Source organism: Dipodomys spectabilis, unplaced genomic scaffold, assembly GCF_019054845.1.
Source record: "Dipodomys spectabilis isolate Male_0828 unplaced genomic scaffold, ASM1905484v1 ptg000140l, whole genome shotgun sequence".
In the NCBI taxonomy this organism is placed as follows: Eukaryota; Metazoa; Chordata; class Mammalia; order Rodentia; family Heteromyidae; genus Dipodomys; species Dipodomys spectabilis.
The window spans coordinates 27,111,267-27,126,826 of NW_024870817.1; the positions used below are offsets into that span (position 1 = coordinate 27,111,267).

General features: G+C 43.5%; 2 protein-coding genes across 2 annotated transcripts in view; both read left to right on the forward strand.

Annotated features, from left to right (window-relative positions):
• Positions 1-1,784: 1,784 nt before the first annotated feature.
• The window catches only part of Cenph (centromere protein H), a 35,267-nt gene continuing 21,491 nt past the window's right edge, over positions 1,785-15,560 (forward strand). Inside the window, exons 1-2 of the mRNA XM_042690956.1 lie at positions 1,785-1,789; positions 4,235-4,239. The gene's annotated coding sequence lies outside the window, so the exon portion shown is untranslated. The remainder of the gene's footprint in view (positions 1,790-4,234; positions 4,240-15,560) is intronic.
• Positions 2,801-12,928, forward strand: Ccnb1 (cyclin B1). The gene is made up of 9 exons (XM_042690954.1): positions 2,801-2,944; positions 3,328-3,498; positions 3,613-3,798; positions 4,984-5,166; positions 9,201-9,359; positions 9,728-9,964; positions 10,624-10,764; positions 11,426-11,536; positions 12,745-12,928. The coding sequence occupies exons 1-9, from the start codon at positions 2,924-2,926 to the stop codon at positions 12,850-12,852; spliced, it is 1,317 nt and encodes a 438-aa protein (XP_042546888.1). The 5' UTR covers positions 2,801-2,923; the 3' UTR covers positions 12,853-12,928.

The following is a 15,560-nucleotide window of genomic DNA, read 5'->3' on the forward strand; positions in this document are numbered from 1 at the left end:
GAAATTATGCTGAGTGAGGAAAGCCAAGAGCAGAGAGACAAATGGTACATGGTCTCCCTGATAAGTGGATGTTAAATCCAAAATGTAAGGTGATACAAAAAAGTTAACAAGACTTGAGAAACAAAGGACCTCCACTCATCTGGTCCAATCACTACTAAATAACCTCATGCTGCTGGTCACATATATGGTATGTATGTGCACACCAGAGGGAAACCAGGAGGACGACACAGAACTAGAGGGAATCAGGGAAAAACACAACAGTGGGACCCATCAGCTGCACTGGACATTGATCAAAACGAACTAAACAACTCAATGGCGGTGAGAGGGAGGGAACAAATGGGAAAGAGGGAACAGCTGACACTATGCAAAAGGAAAGGAATGAACAATCATCCGATGGGGAAGAAATAACTGTATTGTCAAAGCTCATAGAACTCATAAAACTTGATAGACCACGATAGACCATTTGCCCCATGAAAGTTAGAATGTGTGACTTTAACTAAGCATCACTATCCCACAATACTGTGAAATGTGTGAAATAATGTAATCAATCGCAATAAAGAATTTGAAAATAAATAAACACACTACTGTTTGTTCTAACTCTAAGCCATTCTGGGAAAAAAAAAATCAGTGGTCGCAAAAAATTTAGAAGGAGGGGCTGGGAAGGTGGCTCAGTGGTAGAGCACTTGCTTTGCATGCATGAGGCCCTGGGTTCGATTCCTCAGCACCACATAAGCAAAAAGAAAAAAGCCAGAAGTGGTGCTGTGGCTCAAGTGGTAGAGCGCTAGCCTTGAGCTGAAGAGTTGAGGGACAGCGCCCAGGCCCAGAGTTCAGGCCCCACGACCGGACCCAAAAAGAAAAGAAAAAAGAAAAAAATTAGAAGGAGAAGTGAATAGGTGTTGTATGATATTTCATTGTTTGGGGTTTGTTTTTTTCTTTTTGTGCTCATCCTGAGGCTTAAACTCAGGGCCTTGGCACTGTCTCTAAGGCTCTTTGTGTTCAAAGCTAGTATTCTACCATTTGATCTACAGTGCTGCTTCTGCCTTTTTCTGAGTTTGTTTGTTTGTTTGTTTTGTCAGTCGTGGGGCCTGAACTCTGGGCCTGGGCACTGTCCCTCAGCTCTTCAGCTCAAGGCTAGTGCTCTATCACTCGAACCACAGCACCATTTCTGTTTTTTTTCTGCTTATGTGGTGCTGAGGAATTGAATCCAGGGCCTCATGCATGAAAGGCAAGAACTCTACCACTGAGCCACCTTTCCAGCCCCTTTCTGAGTTTATTAGAGATAAAAAGTCTCATGGGCCTTGCTGCCCAAGCTGACTTTGAATCCCAGTCCTCATATCTCAGCCTCCTGAGTCGCTACGATTACAGGAATGAGCCACAGGCACCTGGCTTTGCTTGGTTTTTTGTGTGCCTCTGTGTGCCAGTCCTGTAAATGGTAGATATATGTCATTTTATATTTGTCAAAATCCATAGAACATAAAACATGAAGAGTAAACTTAAAGCCTGTAACCTCAGCACTCCAGTGTCAGATGCAGTAGGAGAGTTCTAGGCCAGCCTGGGCTTTGTGTATAACAAGATCGTGTTTCATAAAACAGAAGTAATAAATATGGGATGCCTATATGTGAACTATGGGCTTCAGGGGATGGTGCATCCATATTACAAAAGTCCATTCTGGTGTACTATGTTGGTAGTAAGGAGCTGTGCCTGTATGCTGTCTATTTTCTTCTCAATTCTGCTTTTTTGTTGGGGGGGTGGGGGCAGTCCTGGGGCTTGAACTCAAGGGCTGTGCACTGTCCTTGAGCTTCTTTTGCTCAAGGCTAGCACTCTACCACTTGAGCCACAGCACCACTTCCAGCTTTTTCTGTTTATATGGTACTGAGGAATGGAACCCAGGGCTTCATGCATGGGAGGCAAGCATTCTACCACTAAGCCACATTCCCGGCCTCAATTCTGCTTTAAGTTTGAAAGTACTCTTGAAGCCATGTGCGGGTGGTTCATGCTTGTAATCCTAGCTACTCAGAAGGCTGAGATCTGAGGATCACAGTTCAAAGCCAGCCTCAGCAGCAAACTCCGTGAGACGCTAATCTCCTATTAATCACCAGAAAACCGGAAGTGGCGCTGTGGCTCAAGTGGTAGAGCTCTAGCCTTGAGCTGAAGAGCTGAGGGACAGCACCCAGGCCCAGAGTTCAAGCCCCATGACCGACCAAAAAAAAAAGTTAACAAGCCTGTTTTCTGTTAAATCAGCAGTTTTAAACGATTTTCTTTTTTAGAGCAGCTTTAGGAGTAAAGCAGGAATGAGCAAAAAGTTCAGTGTACATTTTTGTTACATGAGAGAATATGAGTGGTGTTATTAATCTACTTCACTATAAATCGTGTCAAATGTCCACCTTAGAAGAGCTGATGGAATGATCAAACGCAAGGATGCAGCAAGAGCCAGCCTTCGGGGAACTCTGAAGATATTACCGCTACAGCTAGGGGAGAGCGTGTTACCACAAATTGGACTAGACCAAACTGCTACGTAGGCTTCCAACGCGGGCAGACGGGCTAGCCTGGACAACTCTCCCGGACCCAGCAGATGCGGGCCTACGTAAGTCATGCGAGTGCGCAGGCGCAGAACCAGACAGCCTGACCAACCCCGCTGGAGCCCAGCCGAGGGGCTGGCCTGGCCTGGCCCCGCCCCCTGACCTGGCTCCGCCCCTGCGGAGCCTCCTACCGGGGTCGCCCTGGAAACGCATTCTACGGGAACCGGCAAGCGCCAATGGGAAGGGAGCGAGTGCCACGAACGGACCAATGAGGAGGGAGCAGTGCGGGGTTTAAACCAGAGTCGAATCGACTCCTCTGGCGTGCTGGTAGGGAACGGCTGTTGGTCTGTGAGGCTCCGGGTTCTGCTTCTGCCCGCAGAGCAGCTCCCTGGTGAAGAGGAACCATGGCGCTCCGGGTCACCAGGGTGAGACGCCGAGGATCGCAGAACGCGGTGGGAGAGGACCGCTGCAGCCGGGCGGGGTGGAGGGCAGGGTCGCCCAGAGCGCCCGAGGGGACTCCCGCGGGAGGTGGGGAGGGCTGGACGCATCTTAGGGGGCGACCTTGGCGGGAAGTGATGGCCTTCGGTTGACTAGAGCCCCTGAGCGAGCCCCACCGCAGCGCCAGCTTCCAGAGAGGCGCCTGCGATCCGAGGCCTCTTGGAAGATCCCTGCCCGTTGTTGTAGGCTGGCTGGGGGGAAGCTGGTCTCGCCTTGGGACCGCTCACAGCCCGCTCTCCTGAATTCTCCACTGTGCCCCCCCACCTTGATCCCACTGGACCAGCTCTCACAGGGGTCTTGCTTCTTTCAGAACACGAAAATTAATGCTGAAAATAAGGTCAAGGTCACCATGGCAGGCGCAAAGCGTGTGCCTGTGCCCACTGCGGCAGCTTGTAAACCCGGGCTGAGACCAAGAACTGCTCTTGGAGATATTGGTAATAAAAACAGTGAACAGCTAAAGGCCAGAGTGTCTCTGAAAAAGGTAACTAACTTCCTGACTCAACTTCCTTGGAAGAGCCTGCCCCCGCCCTCCCCCCCCCCCAGCTTCCACCTGGGACCCTGGATGGACAGTCTGTTCATTACTTTTTATCTACAGGAAGTAAAAGCTTCAGCTACTGGAAAAGTTGCAAAAAAGCTACCAAAACCACTGGTAAAGGCCCCTGTGAGTGTGCGAGAGATAGAGCAGGAGTCTGAGACTGAGCCAGAGCCTGAGCCTGAACCTGAACCTGAACCTGAGCCTGAGCCTGTAAAGGAAGAAAAACTTTCGCCTGAACCTATTTTGGTAAACTTACTCTTAAGTCTGTTACTTTCCCTCATTTTACTCTGTTTTAATAAGTAGTAATAACAGTACTATTTATTGAGTGCTTAGCATAAGACAGGCCCTTCTAAATACCTAGGTGCATTAACTCACATAATCTGTACAAATACACTCTGGAGTAGGTCTTATTATCTCTACCTTCTAGAGGCTAAGAGAACTCTTAAGTGAGGGTCACAGCAAAGTAACTGATAAGAGACTCAAGCCCAGGTAAATTATGTTAAGATGTGTAAGATCTTAAATATATTTATGAACTACATTCTGAACCTTGGTCCTTCCTACCACAACCACCTGGGCTGGATATTGAACTCAGGCCTTACATGGCAAACTATCACTAGGCTACATCTTCATCCCTTGTTTTGTTTTCAATGTAACCCAGGCTGGTAAACTCCTGAGTGCTGAGATTGCAGGCTCCTACTGACCTGACTAGCTTTTCCCCTTCCCCACTACTTGGTTGAAAACTCTATACTAATTCTTGCCTTTGCTTTCTTACTTACTAGGGAATGCCTTCCCCACCCTCTCATTTAGCAAACCACCTTTATAGCCTTTTAACAGCTCTACAAACAACTCCTGAAGCCTTCTCTGACTTCCCCACCAAACCCCTGCTCCTAGAATCTATCTTAGTTTGTTTCGTCTACTCAATTCAAAGCGTCTTGAAAATGCCTCAAAGTCAGCACCTGCACAAAATTTGACTTGAAGATAGTACTCAATAGAGTGTTTGAGCAATAGGGTAAAGGGAACTTGAAGGAAATAGTCTTATATAAGGTAAGTTTGTCATTAAACTAGAACTTGTATTCTCTAATAGTGAATGAGAAGCCAATTGTTTTTTGAGATGAAGCTGAACTTGGACTTGTCATTCATTTGGATCAGCTTCACCTGATACTGATAAACAGCTTCATTACGTAACCAGTTTTTTCTGGAAGGCAAGTCTACAATATGAATTTACTTGCCTCTGTCTTTGCCCTGTTAAGCGTTTTGGTTCTGCCAACTTGAAACTGGCTTACTGTAATGGCATTTTATTTTTGAAAAAGAAATAGAATATTTGCTTTAAAGAAGTAAATTACATCATTTAGCATAATATTTTGAGTTTGTGTTACCAATATCTGACCTCCATTGCCAAACTGTAAATTGTTCTCCTCTTGCTGTTTTAAGGTTGATACTCCCTCTCCAAGCCCAATGGAAACATCTGGATGTGCCCCTGCCGAAGAATATTTGTGTCAGGCTTTCTCTGATGTAATACTTGCAGTGAATGATGTAGATGCAGAAGATGGAGCTGATCCAAATCTTTGTAGTGAATATGTGAAAGATATTTATGCTTATCTGAGACAACTTGAGGTCAGTATTATCATTAAAGCCTATTCTAAATTGTAACTAGCTCTGTTGAAGGTATATTATTTGAGTGTTTTCAATATAGCCTAGGCTATATTGAAATATACTCTCGAGCTGAGAGTGTAGCTCAAGTGGTAGAGTGCTTATTTGGTCCTGGGTTCAATCACCAGACTAAATAAAAAAAAACAAAACAAAAACAGGCTGCCAGTAGCTCACCCTTGTAATTCGAGCTAGTCAGAAGGCTGAGCACTGAGGATTATTGTTTGAAGCCAACTCTGGGCTTGAAAGTCCATGAGACTATCTCCATCTAACCAGCAAAAAGCCAGAAATAGAGCTGTGGCTTAAATGATAAAGTGCTAGCCTTGAGCAAAAAAGCTAAAGGCTCCCAGTCCCTGATTTCAAGCCCCAATATTGGAACCAGAAAATAAAAGGCTAGGCCTGGCACCGGTGGCTAACGCCTGTAATCCTAGCTACTTAGGCTGAGATCTGAGGTTGTGGTTCAAAGCCAGCCCAGGCAGAAAAAGTCTTCATGAGTTACCACTCAAAAACTGAAAGTGACCGTGCGCCGGTGGTTCACACCTATAATGCTAGCTACTCAGGAGGCTGAGATTTGAGGATCACAGTTCAAAGCTAGCCCTGGCAAGAAAGTCCTCTCCCAGAAAACCAGAAGTGGAGCTGTGGCTCAAGTGGTAGAGTGCTTGTCTTGAGCTGAAAAGAGTTCAAGCCCCACAAATGACAAAAAATTAAAAATAAATAGAAGGCTAGACCCAGCACAGTGGTCCCCATGTATATAATCCCAATTACTCAGGAAACAGAAGCATGGAGATCTCAAATTTTACACCAGCCATGAAAAAATAGAGCTAGACCTGATCTCTTAAAAAAAAATTGGGCTGGGAAGGTGGCTCAGTGGTAGAGCGCTTGCCTTGCATGCCTGAGGCCCTGGGTTCAATTCCTCAGTACCACATAAGCAAAAAGAAAAAAGCCGGAAGTGGTGCTGTGGCTCAAGTGGTAGAGCACTAGCCTAGAGCTGAAGAGCTGAGAGACAGCGCCTAGGCCCAGAGTTCAGGCCACGACCAGAGCCCAACCCCCCCCCCCCCCAAAAAAAAAAAAAAAAAAAAAAATTGGGGCCTAGAATCATGTTTCAGGTTTCAGAGTGCTTACCTAAGTGCCAGACATAGAGTTCAAGTTCTGGGTCCAGAAGAAAAAAAGATGTTTTTAAAAGTCTGGGGACATGGGCTGGGATTGTGGCTCAGTGGTAGAGTGCTTGCCTTAGCAAGCATGAAACCCTGGGTTTGATTCCTCAGTACCACATACACAGAAAAAGCCAGAAGTAGCACTGTGGCTTAAGTGGTGAGTGCTAGCCTTGAGCAAAAGAAGCTCAGGGACAGTGCCTAGGCACTGAGTTCAAGCCCAGGACTGGCAAAAAAAAAAGTCTGGGGACTCAGATAGTAGAATACTTGCCTAGAATATGCCAAGACCCTGGGCTATTTTGGATTTGTTTGAGAGGTTTTTTTGTGTGTGTGTGTGTGTGTTTTTGTCATGGGGCTTGAACTTAGGTGCTGTCCCTCAGCTCTTCAGCTCAAGGCAAGCACTCTACCACTTGAGCCACAGCACCACTTCTGGTTTTCTAGTGGTTTATTGGAGATAAGAGTCTCATGGACTTTCCTGCCCACGCTGACTTTGAACTATAATCCTCAGATCTCAGCCTCCTGAGTAGCTAAGATTACAGGCGTGAGCCATCAACGCCCTGCAAGTCAGGATTTTGTTTTTGTTTTTATGTAATGCATGCTTGCCTGGAACTTGTAATCCTCCAGTTTCAGCATTCCAAGTGCTGATATAGTAAAGGTGTTGATATAGTAAAGGTATGTTTTACCATACTTAGCTTATTAAAGGTATTTTTTATCAACATTTTACAATAATTCAAGCAAGACATCAGTAGCATTTTAAAACAATTGATTAAAAAAAAACTGTAAAAAAAAAAATTAAACAATTGATTACCCAAAGTCATTAAACAAACCAATGAAGACTGCTTGCCATTTTGAAGAAGGAAGTACAAGATTGAGTAGATAAGCACTACGTCCTTTTTAAAAAGGAAGTCCAGCCGGGCGCTGGTGGCTCACGCCTGTAATCCTAGCTACTCAGGTGGCTGAGATCTGAGGATCTCGGTTCAAAGCCAGCCCGGGCAGGAAAGACCGTGAGACTCCTGTCTCCAATAAACCACCAGAAAACCGGAAGTGGTGCTGTAGCCCAAGTGGTAGAGTGCTCGCCTTGAGCTGAAGAGCTGAGGGACATCGCCCAGGGCCAGAGTTCAAGCCCCACGACCGACAAAAAAATAAAAAAATAAATAAAAAAATAAAAAGGAAGTCCACAGCTTGAATGTGGACACATAGCTTAGCTGGGAATAGGTAATTTCCCAAACTCCCTAGATTAAAAATAAAAAAGTGAGACAGGAAATAGGAATGAAGATGATGATGAAGAGTATAGCTGGGGCAGGGAAGGTGGCTAGTGATAGAGTGCTTGCCTTGCATGCATGAGGCCCTGGGTTCGATTCCTCCACCACATGAGCAGAAAAAGCTGGAAGTGGTGCTGTGCCTCAAATGGTAGAGTGCTAGCCTTGAGCTGAAGAGCTGAGAGACAGCACCCAGGCCCAAAGTTCAGGCCCTACAACCGACCAAAGAAAAAAGACTTTAATAGTTGTCCCCAGTACAAGATATTTTGTGTCAGTGTACCTGTAGTGCCTCTTATAATCAGGGAAATTATTTGTGTCCAAAAGGAGCATACTTTAAAATTGAAGTCCTTGGATATCCACGACCTTAACACTATTTGCTCTTTGCTCTCTATAAACATCCCTAATAGACATTCTAGGAGAAATTACAAAATTCCCAGATTTACCCAATTGTTTTAATGTATTATCTTCTCCAGTAGTCACTGACACCTCTATTCTCTTGCTGGGTCCTTTTGGACATCTTATTTTTTTACAAGATTTTCAAGAATTCTTCATCAGGACCATCATCTGCTCTGAGTTTCTCCTACCTTTTTTTTTAATGTTTATGAAAGTTTGTGATCTTTTCAGAGGGTTGGATTTAGTAGAGGAATGTGCTTGTCCTTCATGATTTATTCTTTTTTTTTTTTTTTTTTTTTATTCCGGTCATGGGGCCTACACTCTGGGCCTGGGCGCTGTCCCTCAGCTCTTCAGCTCAAGGCTAGCGCTCTACCACTTGAGCCACAGCGCCACTTCCAGCTTTTTTCTTTTTGCTTATGTGTGCTGAGGAATCAAACCCAGGGCCTCAAGCATGTAAGGCAAGCACTCTACCACTGAGCCACCTTCCCAGCCCTCATGATTTATTCTTGTCTAAGTACATTGGCATTTGGGCATTATATCATGCCCTGGAATAGCAATATAACAAGTAGGTTCGAGCAGATTTACAGCTTACTAACATTTTTTCTCCAAGGTGCCATTTTAGAGTCTTCAGTGAAAAGATACAAAATGATAGTATAGTGTCTTTTTTTGGGGGGGGTGGAGAGGGGACAAAGTGAGTATAGGATGAACCAGGTGAACCATTGGTAGTACTAGTGAACCAGATATCTAGCAATGTGAAAATCCTGTCACACTGTACTAATATTTGCTCTCTATCTCAGGGATGGAGCAGTTTATAGTAACTACACAAATAATTAAACTAAAACTTATTTCAAACTCTTAATACCCAGAACTATTCTATAAAAATGTCCTTTTTAAGCCAGGAACCTGTAGCTCCTGCCTGTAATGCTCATTACTTAGGAAGCTGAGGATTGCAGTTCAAGGGCAGCCTGGTCAGAAAAGTCCCCATGAGACTCTTTATCTCCAATTAATCACTCAAAAACTGTAAGTGGCACTATGGCTCAAATGGTAGAGTGCTAGCCTTGAGCAAAAAGAAGTTTAGAAACAATGCCCAGGCTCTGAGTTCAATCCCCACAACCAACAAAAAAAAAATTTTAAGTAAAAATGCCCTTTCTGGACACAGGGTCATGTTTCTAAAGACAGTTGGCATTTTCTCTTTCAGGAAGAACAGTCTGTCAGACCAAAATACCTGGTAGGTCGGGAAGTCACTGCAAACATGAGAGCCATCCTAATTGACTGGCTAGTGCAGGTTCAAACGAAATTCCGGTTGCTACAAGAGACTATGTACATGACTGTTTCTGTTATTGATAGGTTCATGCAGGTAAGACATAATTTGGTGATTCATTCCTGGATCCTAGATGAGTCAAGATACACTCGTAGGGGCTGGGAAGGTGGCTCAGTGGTAGAGTGCTTGCTTTGCATGCATAAGGCCCTAGGTTCAATTGCTCAGCACCACTTAAGCAGAAGTGGCGCTATGGCTCAAGTGGTAGAGCACTCGCCTTGAGCTGAGGAACAGCGCCCAAGCCCAGAGTTCAGACTCTGTGACTGACAAAAGATACATTGTGTTAGGAAATTAGATGTCATTGATTTGAGATTCTGCTGTGCAACTATTTCACCTATGTCTCCTTTGTAGTCTTGTGTCTCCTTTTCAAGTACATATTATTCATCCAACTGAAACTCCTGTTACAGAATAATTGTGTGCCCAAGAAAATGCTGCAGCTGGTTGGTGTCACTGCCATGTTTATTGCAAGCAAATATGAAGAAATGTATCCTCCAGAAATTGGTGACTTTGCTTTTGTAACTAACAATACTTACACTAAGCACCAAATCAGACAGACAGAAATGAAGATTCTAAGAGCTTTGAATTTTGGTCTGGGCCGCCCTCTACCCCTGCACTTTCTTCGTAGAGCATCAAAAATTGGAGAGGTACAGCTGTCTTAAGAAACATTGGGGGCTGGGAAGGTGGCTCAGTGGTAGAGCGCTTGCCTTGCATGCATGAGGCCCTGGGTTCGATTCCTCAGCACCACATAAGCAAAAAGAAAAAAGCTGGAAGTGGTGCTGTGGCTCAAGTGGTAGAGCACTAGCCTTGAGCTGAAGAGCTGAGGGACAGCGCCCAAGCCCAGAGTTCAGGCCCCACAACTGGACCCAAAAAAAAAAATTTAAAAAAAAAAGGAAACTTTGGGGCTGGGAAGGTGGCTCAATGGTAGAATGCTTGCCTTGCATTCATGACCCCCTGGGTTCGATTCCTAAGCAGAAAAAGCCAGAAATGGTGTTGTGGCTTAAGTGATATAGCACTAGCCTTGAGGGATAGCACCCCCAGGCTCAGAATTCTGGCCTCACAACCAGCAAAAAAAAAAAAAAGAAAAGAAACCTTTGGTATGGCATTTTAGGAAATGTTGCTGCTTAACTACATTAACATCCTAGCCACATAAAGAAGGATGGAGATGTTATTCCCATTTGGGCTGCATTGTAATGTGGCTATCAAAACATTCCATAGGCAGATACATTTGTAGTTAAAGATGCATGCAGGTAATTGCCACTGTAAATTCTCTGAAAAACTCAGTGACGTCCAGGTTTTTTTCCAGGCTGCTGTTGAACAGCATACGTTGGCCAAATACCTGATGGAACTGACTATGTTGGACTATGAAATGGTGCACATTCCTCCTTCTCAAATTGCAGCAGGAGCTTTTTGCTTAGCACTGAAAATTCTTGATAATGGTGAATGGGTAAGCTTATCTCGTAGAATTTAATTTACCAAGCTAGCTTGCTTGCTTTTCTTTTCTTTTGCCAGTCCTAGGGCTTGAACTCAGGGCTTGAGCATGGTCCCTAAGCTTTTTTTTTTTTTTGTCAGGGGCCTTGAACTCTTGGCCTGGGCACTGTCCCTGAGCTCTTCAGCTCAAAGCAAGAGCTCTACCACTTGAGCCACAGTGCCATTTCCAGTTTTCTGGTGGTTAATTGAAGATAAGAGACTTTCCTGAACCATGTTTCTCAGATCTTAGCCACTTGAGTAGCTAGGATTACAGGCGTGAGCCACCAGCACCCAGCTTGGTTCTATTTCTTTACTTAATCTATACTCCTTTGAGAAAGACAGAGCAGCTATTATTTTCACTGCTGCAAAAACTCCATGTCAAATAACCTAAAAAGTTCATTCATAGTCATTGATAGAGCAAATTTTTCTGTCCTATGTGCCATGGTCTAGCTATTCATAGAGGACAACTATGAATGAGAGTGAGAAAAAGTTCCCTTAGGAAGTCTGAGATGGACAAGCGTGTGGTAGTAACAGTGGTTTGAGCACAGGTTCCTACAGAAGCAATGAAAGGATATGGAAGTTTTTAAGCTTGTCTTAAATTTCAATTATAATAAGTCTTTTTTTTTTCTTTTTCTTAGACACCAACTCTACAGCATTACCTGTCTTATACTGAGGAATCTCTTCTTCCTGTTATGCAGCACCTGGCTAAGAATGTAGTCATGGTGAATCGGGGGCTTACAAAGCATATGGTGAGTCCAGCTATTGACATTGTAAAATGTTGTATCAGACTTCATGTCTGCAACTGCAGTTTATTTGTAACAGTGGGGTTTTGCTTCATAGCTCAGATAACCCAGCATTCCAGAACTCAATCCTAATGATCTGGCCTCCTGAGTTAGCTGAGACTACAGGCACATGCCACCTGAGCTAGTTTTGATGGTTTTTTGATTTTTTTTTTTTAAAGGATGAGAAGAACAGGTAGAGGGAAAGGTAATTTGGGGCTGGTGACTGGACCCAGGACTTCCTTATCACTGAGCTACACCTTCAGCCCAAGGAGTTATGAATATACTATTGAATCTTTTGGGATTTGGAAAAAAATTGGAGGGACGGGGATGTCGTCAGTTGTGGGGCTTGAACTCAGGGTCTGGGCATTGTCCCTGAGCATTACAACACCACTACCAATTTTCTGGTGGTTAATTGGAGAGAAGAGCCTCGTGGATTTTCCTGCTTGGAACCACGATTCTCAGATCTCAGCTTCCTGAGTAGCTAGGAGGTACTTACAGGTGCAAGCCATCAGCACCCGCCTTGGGAATTTTTTTTGGTTGTTTTTTTTGTCGGTCGTGGGGCTTGAACTCTGGGTCTTGGCACTGTCCTTCAGCTCTTCAGCTCAAGGTGAGCACTGTACCACTTGAGCCACAGCTCCATTTCCTGGCTTTCTGAGTGGTTTAATGGAGATAAGAGTATCATGGACTTCCTTGCCCAGGGTGACTTTGAACCATGATCCTCAGATCGCAGCCTCCTTAGTAGCTAGAATTACAGGTGTGAGCCAGCGGCGCCCGGCTTTGTAATTTTTTTTTTTTTTGTCGGTCTGGGCCTGGGCACTGTCCCTGAGCTCTTCAGCTCCAGCTAGTGCTCTACCACTTGAGCCACAGCACCACTTCCAGCTTTTTCTGCTTCTGTGGTGCTGAAGAATCGAACCCAGGGCTTCATGCATGCAAGGCAAGCACTTTACCACTGAGCCACCAGCCCCTATAAATGTTTTTCTTTCTTTTTTTTTTTCCTATAAATGTTTTTGAGACATGGCTTCACCCTGTAGCTCAGGCTGGCCTCAAACTTTGAATCCTCCTGCTTCAGACTCCTGAGTTGCTGAGATCACAGGCATCTGCTCCCATGTTCTGGTACACCATGGGATCTTGTGACTGATCTTGTGTTTTTATTTATTGTGCCTTTTCTCTTTCAGACTATCAAGAACAAGTATGCTACATCTAGGCATGCTAACATCAGCATTCTACCACAGCTGAATTCTGCACTAGTTCAAGACTTAGCCAAGGCTGTGACAAAGCTGTAACTTGTACATTTGAGATGGAGTACTATAATAATAGCTGCAATAAAATTGGCACCATGTGCCACTTGTATATACTATACTACATTTACTTGGTTTTTAATGAAGGTTGTGGCCATTTTTGCTTTTAATAGCTTAATTCATCTAAATGTCATTACTTCCTATTCTGCGGTAACCTCTAAGTCATATTAAAAAGGGTTTTTTGAGTTTTTTTTTTTTAATTTTTTTTGTTTTTAAGCTGCTTTCAGTTTACCAGGGACTCCAACTGACGTATATAATTGTCACTTACATGTTTATATACTTAACTGTTTTAATGTACCTGGATTTTCCTTTTGATATGGTAAAGATACATAAGACAGATAGTTTCATAGGACATAACTGCATGTGAGCTAAGTCATTTTAGAGAACTTCTTACCTAGTTCTGTTTCTCAGTCAAAGCTCACACCATCTTCATCCCTAGTTCCCTTGTGCTTCTTCAGGTGCTTGCTGCTCTGCCTCTGTTTTTACCACTTTCTTGAGCTATCAACTTTATCTTTTTCTTTTTCATTTTAAAAATCCAGTTTTCATTTTATGTATTTGTTTTTGTTAATTGGTTAGGAAAATAAAACAAGATGTTCAAAACAAAAAAGTTAATTTGCCCAACCTTTCTGAATCTCATCTGTTTAAAGGATATTGACAGATTAGATGCATCTAGCTCCCCTACTTAAACATCCATATATATGAGTTGCACTGGAGAGTTTTTAATGGGTCCATTCAGTACACAGCAATATTGCTTCCAATGTGTAGGCCTTTCTGTTTTTATTTATACATCACATACTATGGATATACTGTATGTAATGTACATAACTATTGCCCTGTTGACATTCAGAATACATTTTTCATTGCCTAAACAATGTTGGTTAAAAATCACTTTATACAATTGTTTTCTTGATATGATAGATCTCCCAAAATATTTGTTCACTCAGTCACATGACTTTCTCAGTGTTGTCAGCAGTGTACACAAGTGCTTTTCTCTGCATCTTCGTTAAATCTGTCTTAAATCTTTGTGAATGTAACTAGCAACAACTATTCTATCTCATTTGTTGTTTTAATTTATACTCTCACCTGTACATGCTAGTTACCCCAAGTTAAATAAATGGTTGGTCTTCTCAATGTGAAAGGATTTCCCAGTTTGTCATTTGGTCCATTGACTATTCTTTCTTGCCTGCCCCCCCACCACAGACTTCTGAGCCTGCCTAGTTCAAGCTGGTGTTTTGCTTTGAAGAAAGTTAAGTTTACCCATTACTAAATCTGCTATTTTCTGTTGTTGCTTCTTGACCTTAAGAACCTATTCCAAAATTGTAAACATTTTTTAAATTTCTATCTTAATTTTTTTGCACTTCAGTCAACTATATTGGGGTGTGGTATGTGGTATTATAAGACTAATAATTGAAACCCTCTTAATCCAATTTGAAAGTGCCTAACTATTAAGTTCTAGATTTGGCCTGTATATTATGTAGTAGCTTGAGGTAAAGTATAACTTCACCTAGAAATATTTTTTCTGACCAGACTCATTGCATGAATACATTAGGGTTCATTATACTGCCTCACAAACTTGCACTGATGGGCAGATTTATGCTTTCTGTCAAATGTGAATAGAATTATGCTTTCTGTCAAATGTGAATAGAATTATTTCCCACTTTTGTCTTTATGGTGGTTGCTTTTTTTTTTTTTTTTTTGGTCATTCCTGGGCCTAGAACTCAGCCTGGGGGTGGATTTTCTGGTGGTTTGAGGTTAATAGTCTCTTGGAAGCCAGTGCTGATGGCTCACACCTGTAATCCTAGCTACTTAGGAGCCTGAGATCTGAGGATTGCATCCTGGCAGGAAAGTCCGTGAAACTCCTTTTTTTTTCCTTTTTTCTTTTGCCAGTCCTGGGGCTTAAACTCAGGGCCTGGGCACTGTCCTTGAGCTTCTTTTGCTCAAGGCTAGCACTCTACCACTTGAGCCACAGCACCACTTCTGGCTTTTTCTGTGTAGTACTGAGGAATGGAACCCAGGGCTTCATGCATACTAGGCAAGCACCTACCACTAAGCCACATTCCCAGCCGTGAAACTCTTATCTCCAATAAACCACCAAAAAAACAGAAGTGGAGCTGTGGCTCAAATGGTTGGTTGGTAGAGCACTAGCCTTTAGCTAAAGAGATGAGGGACAGCGGACAGTGCCCAGGTCCTGAGTTCAAGCCCCAAGACCAAAAAAAAGGACTTTCCTGCCCAGGCTGGCTTTGAACTACAATCCTCAGATCTCAGGCTTCTGTATAGCTAGTATTACAGGTGTGAGCCACCAATGCCCAGCAATTGTTTGCATTTTTTTCTAGGTAAATCAAGTTCTCTGCTACTTGAATCACACCCCAGCCCTTACATTTGAATTCTGTTTTTGAAATAGAGTCTGACTTTTCCCTGGGCTGATCTGTCTCTGCTTTCCATAATGGGGCTTGAACTCAGGACCTAGGCACTGTCCCCGAGTTTTACCACTTTGATGCACAGTGCCACTTTCAGTTTTCTGGTGGTTAATTGGAGTTAAGAGTCTGGCATGACTTTTCCTGTCCATGCTGGCTTTGAACCACAACCCTCAGATCTCAGCCTCCTAAGTACATAGGATTACAGGCATGAGCCACCAGTTCTGGCTTGCCTCTGTCTCTTGAATAGCTAGAATTTCAGGAATGCACTACCATTCC

Coding starts and splice junctions, on each gene's coding strand:
- Ccnb1 (XM_042690954.1), top strand. CDS start 2,924: ATGGCGCTCCGGGTCACCAGG. Junction 5,167..9,200: donor CTTATCTGAGACAACTTGAG/GTCAGTATTATC, acceptor TTTCTCTTTCAG/GAAGAACAGTCTGTCAGACC. Junction 9,360..9,727: donor TTATTGATAGGTTCATGCAG/GTAAGACATAAT, acceptor CTCCTGTTACAG/AATAATTGTGTGCCCAAGAA.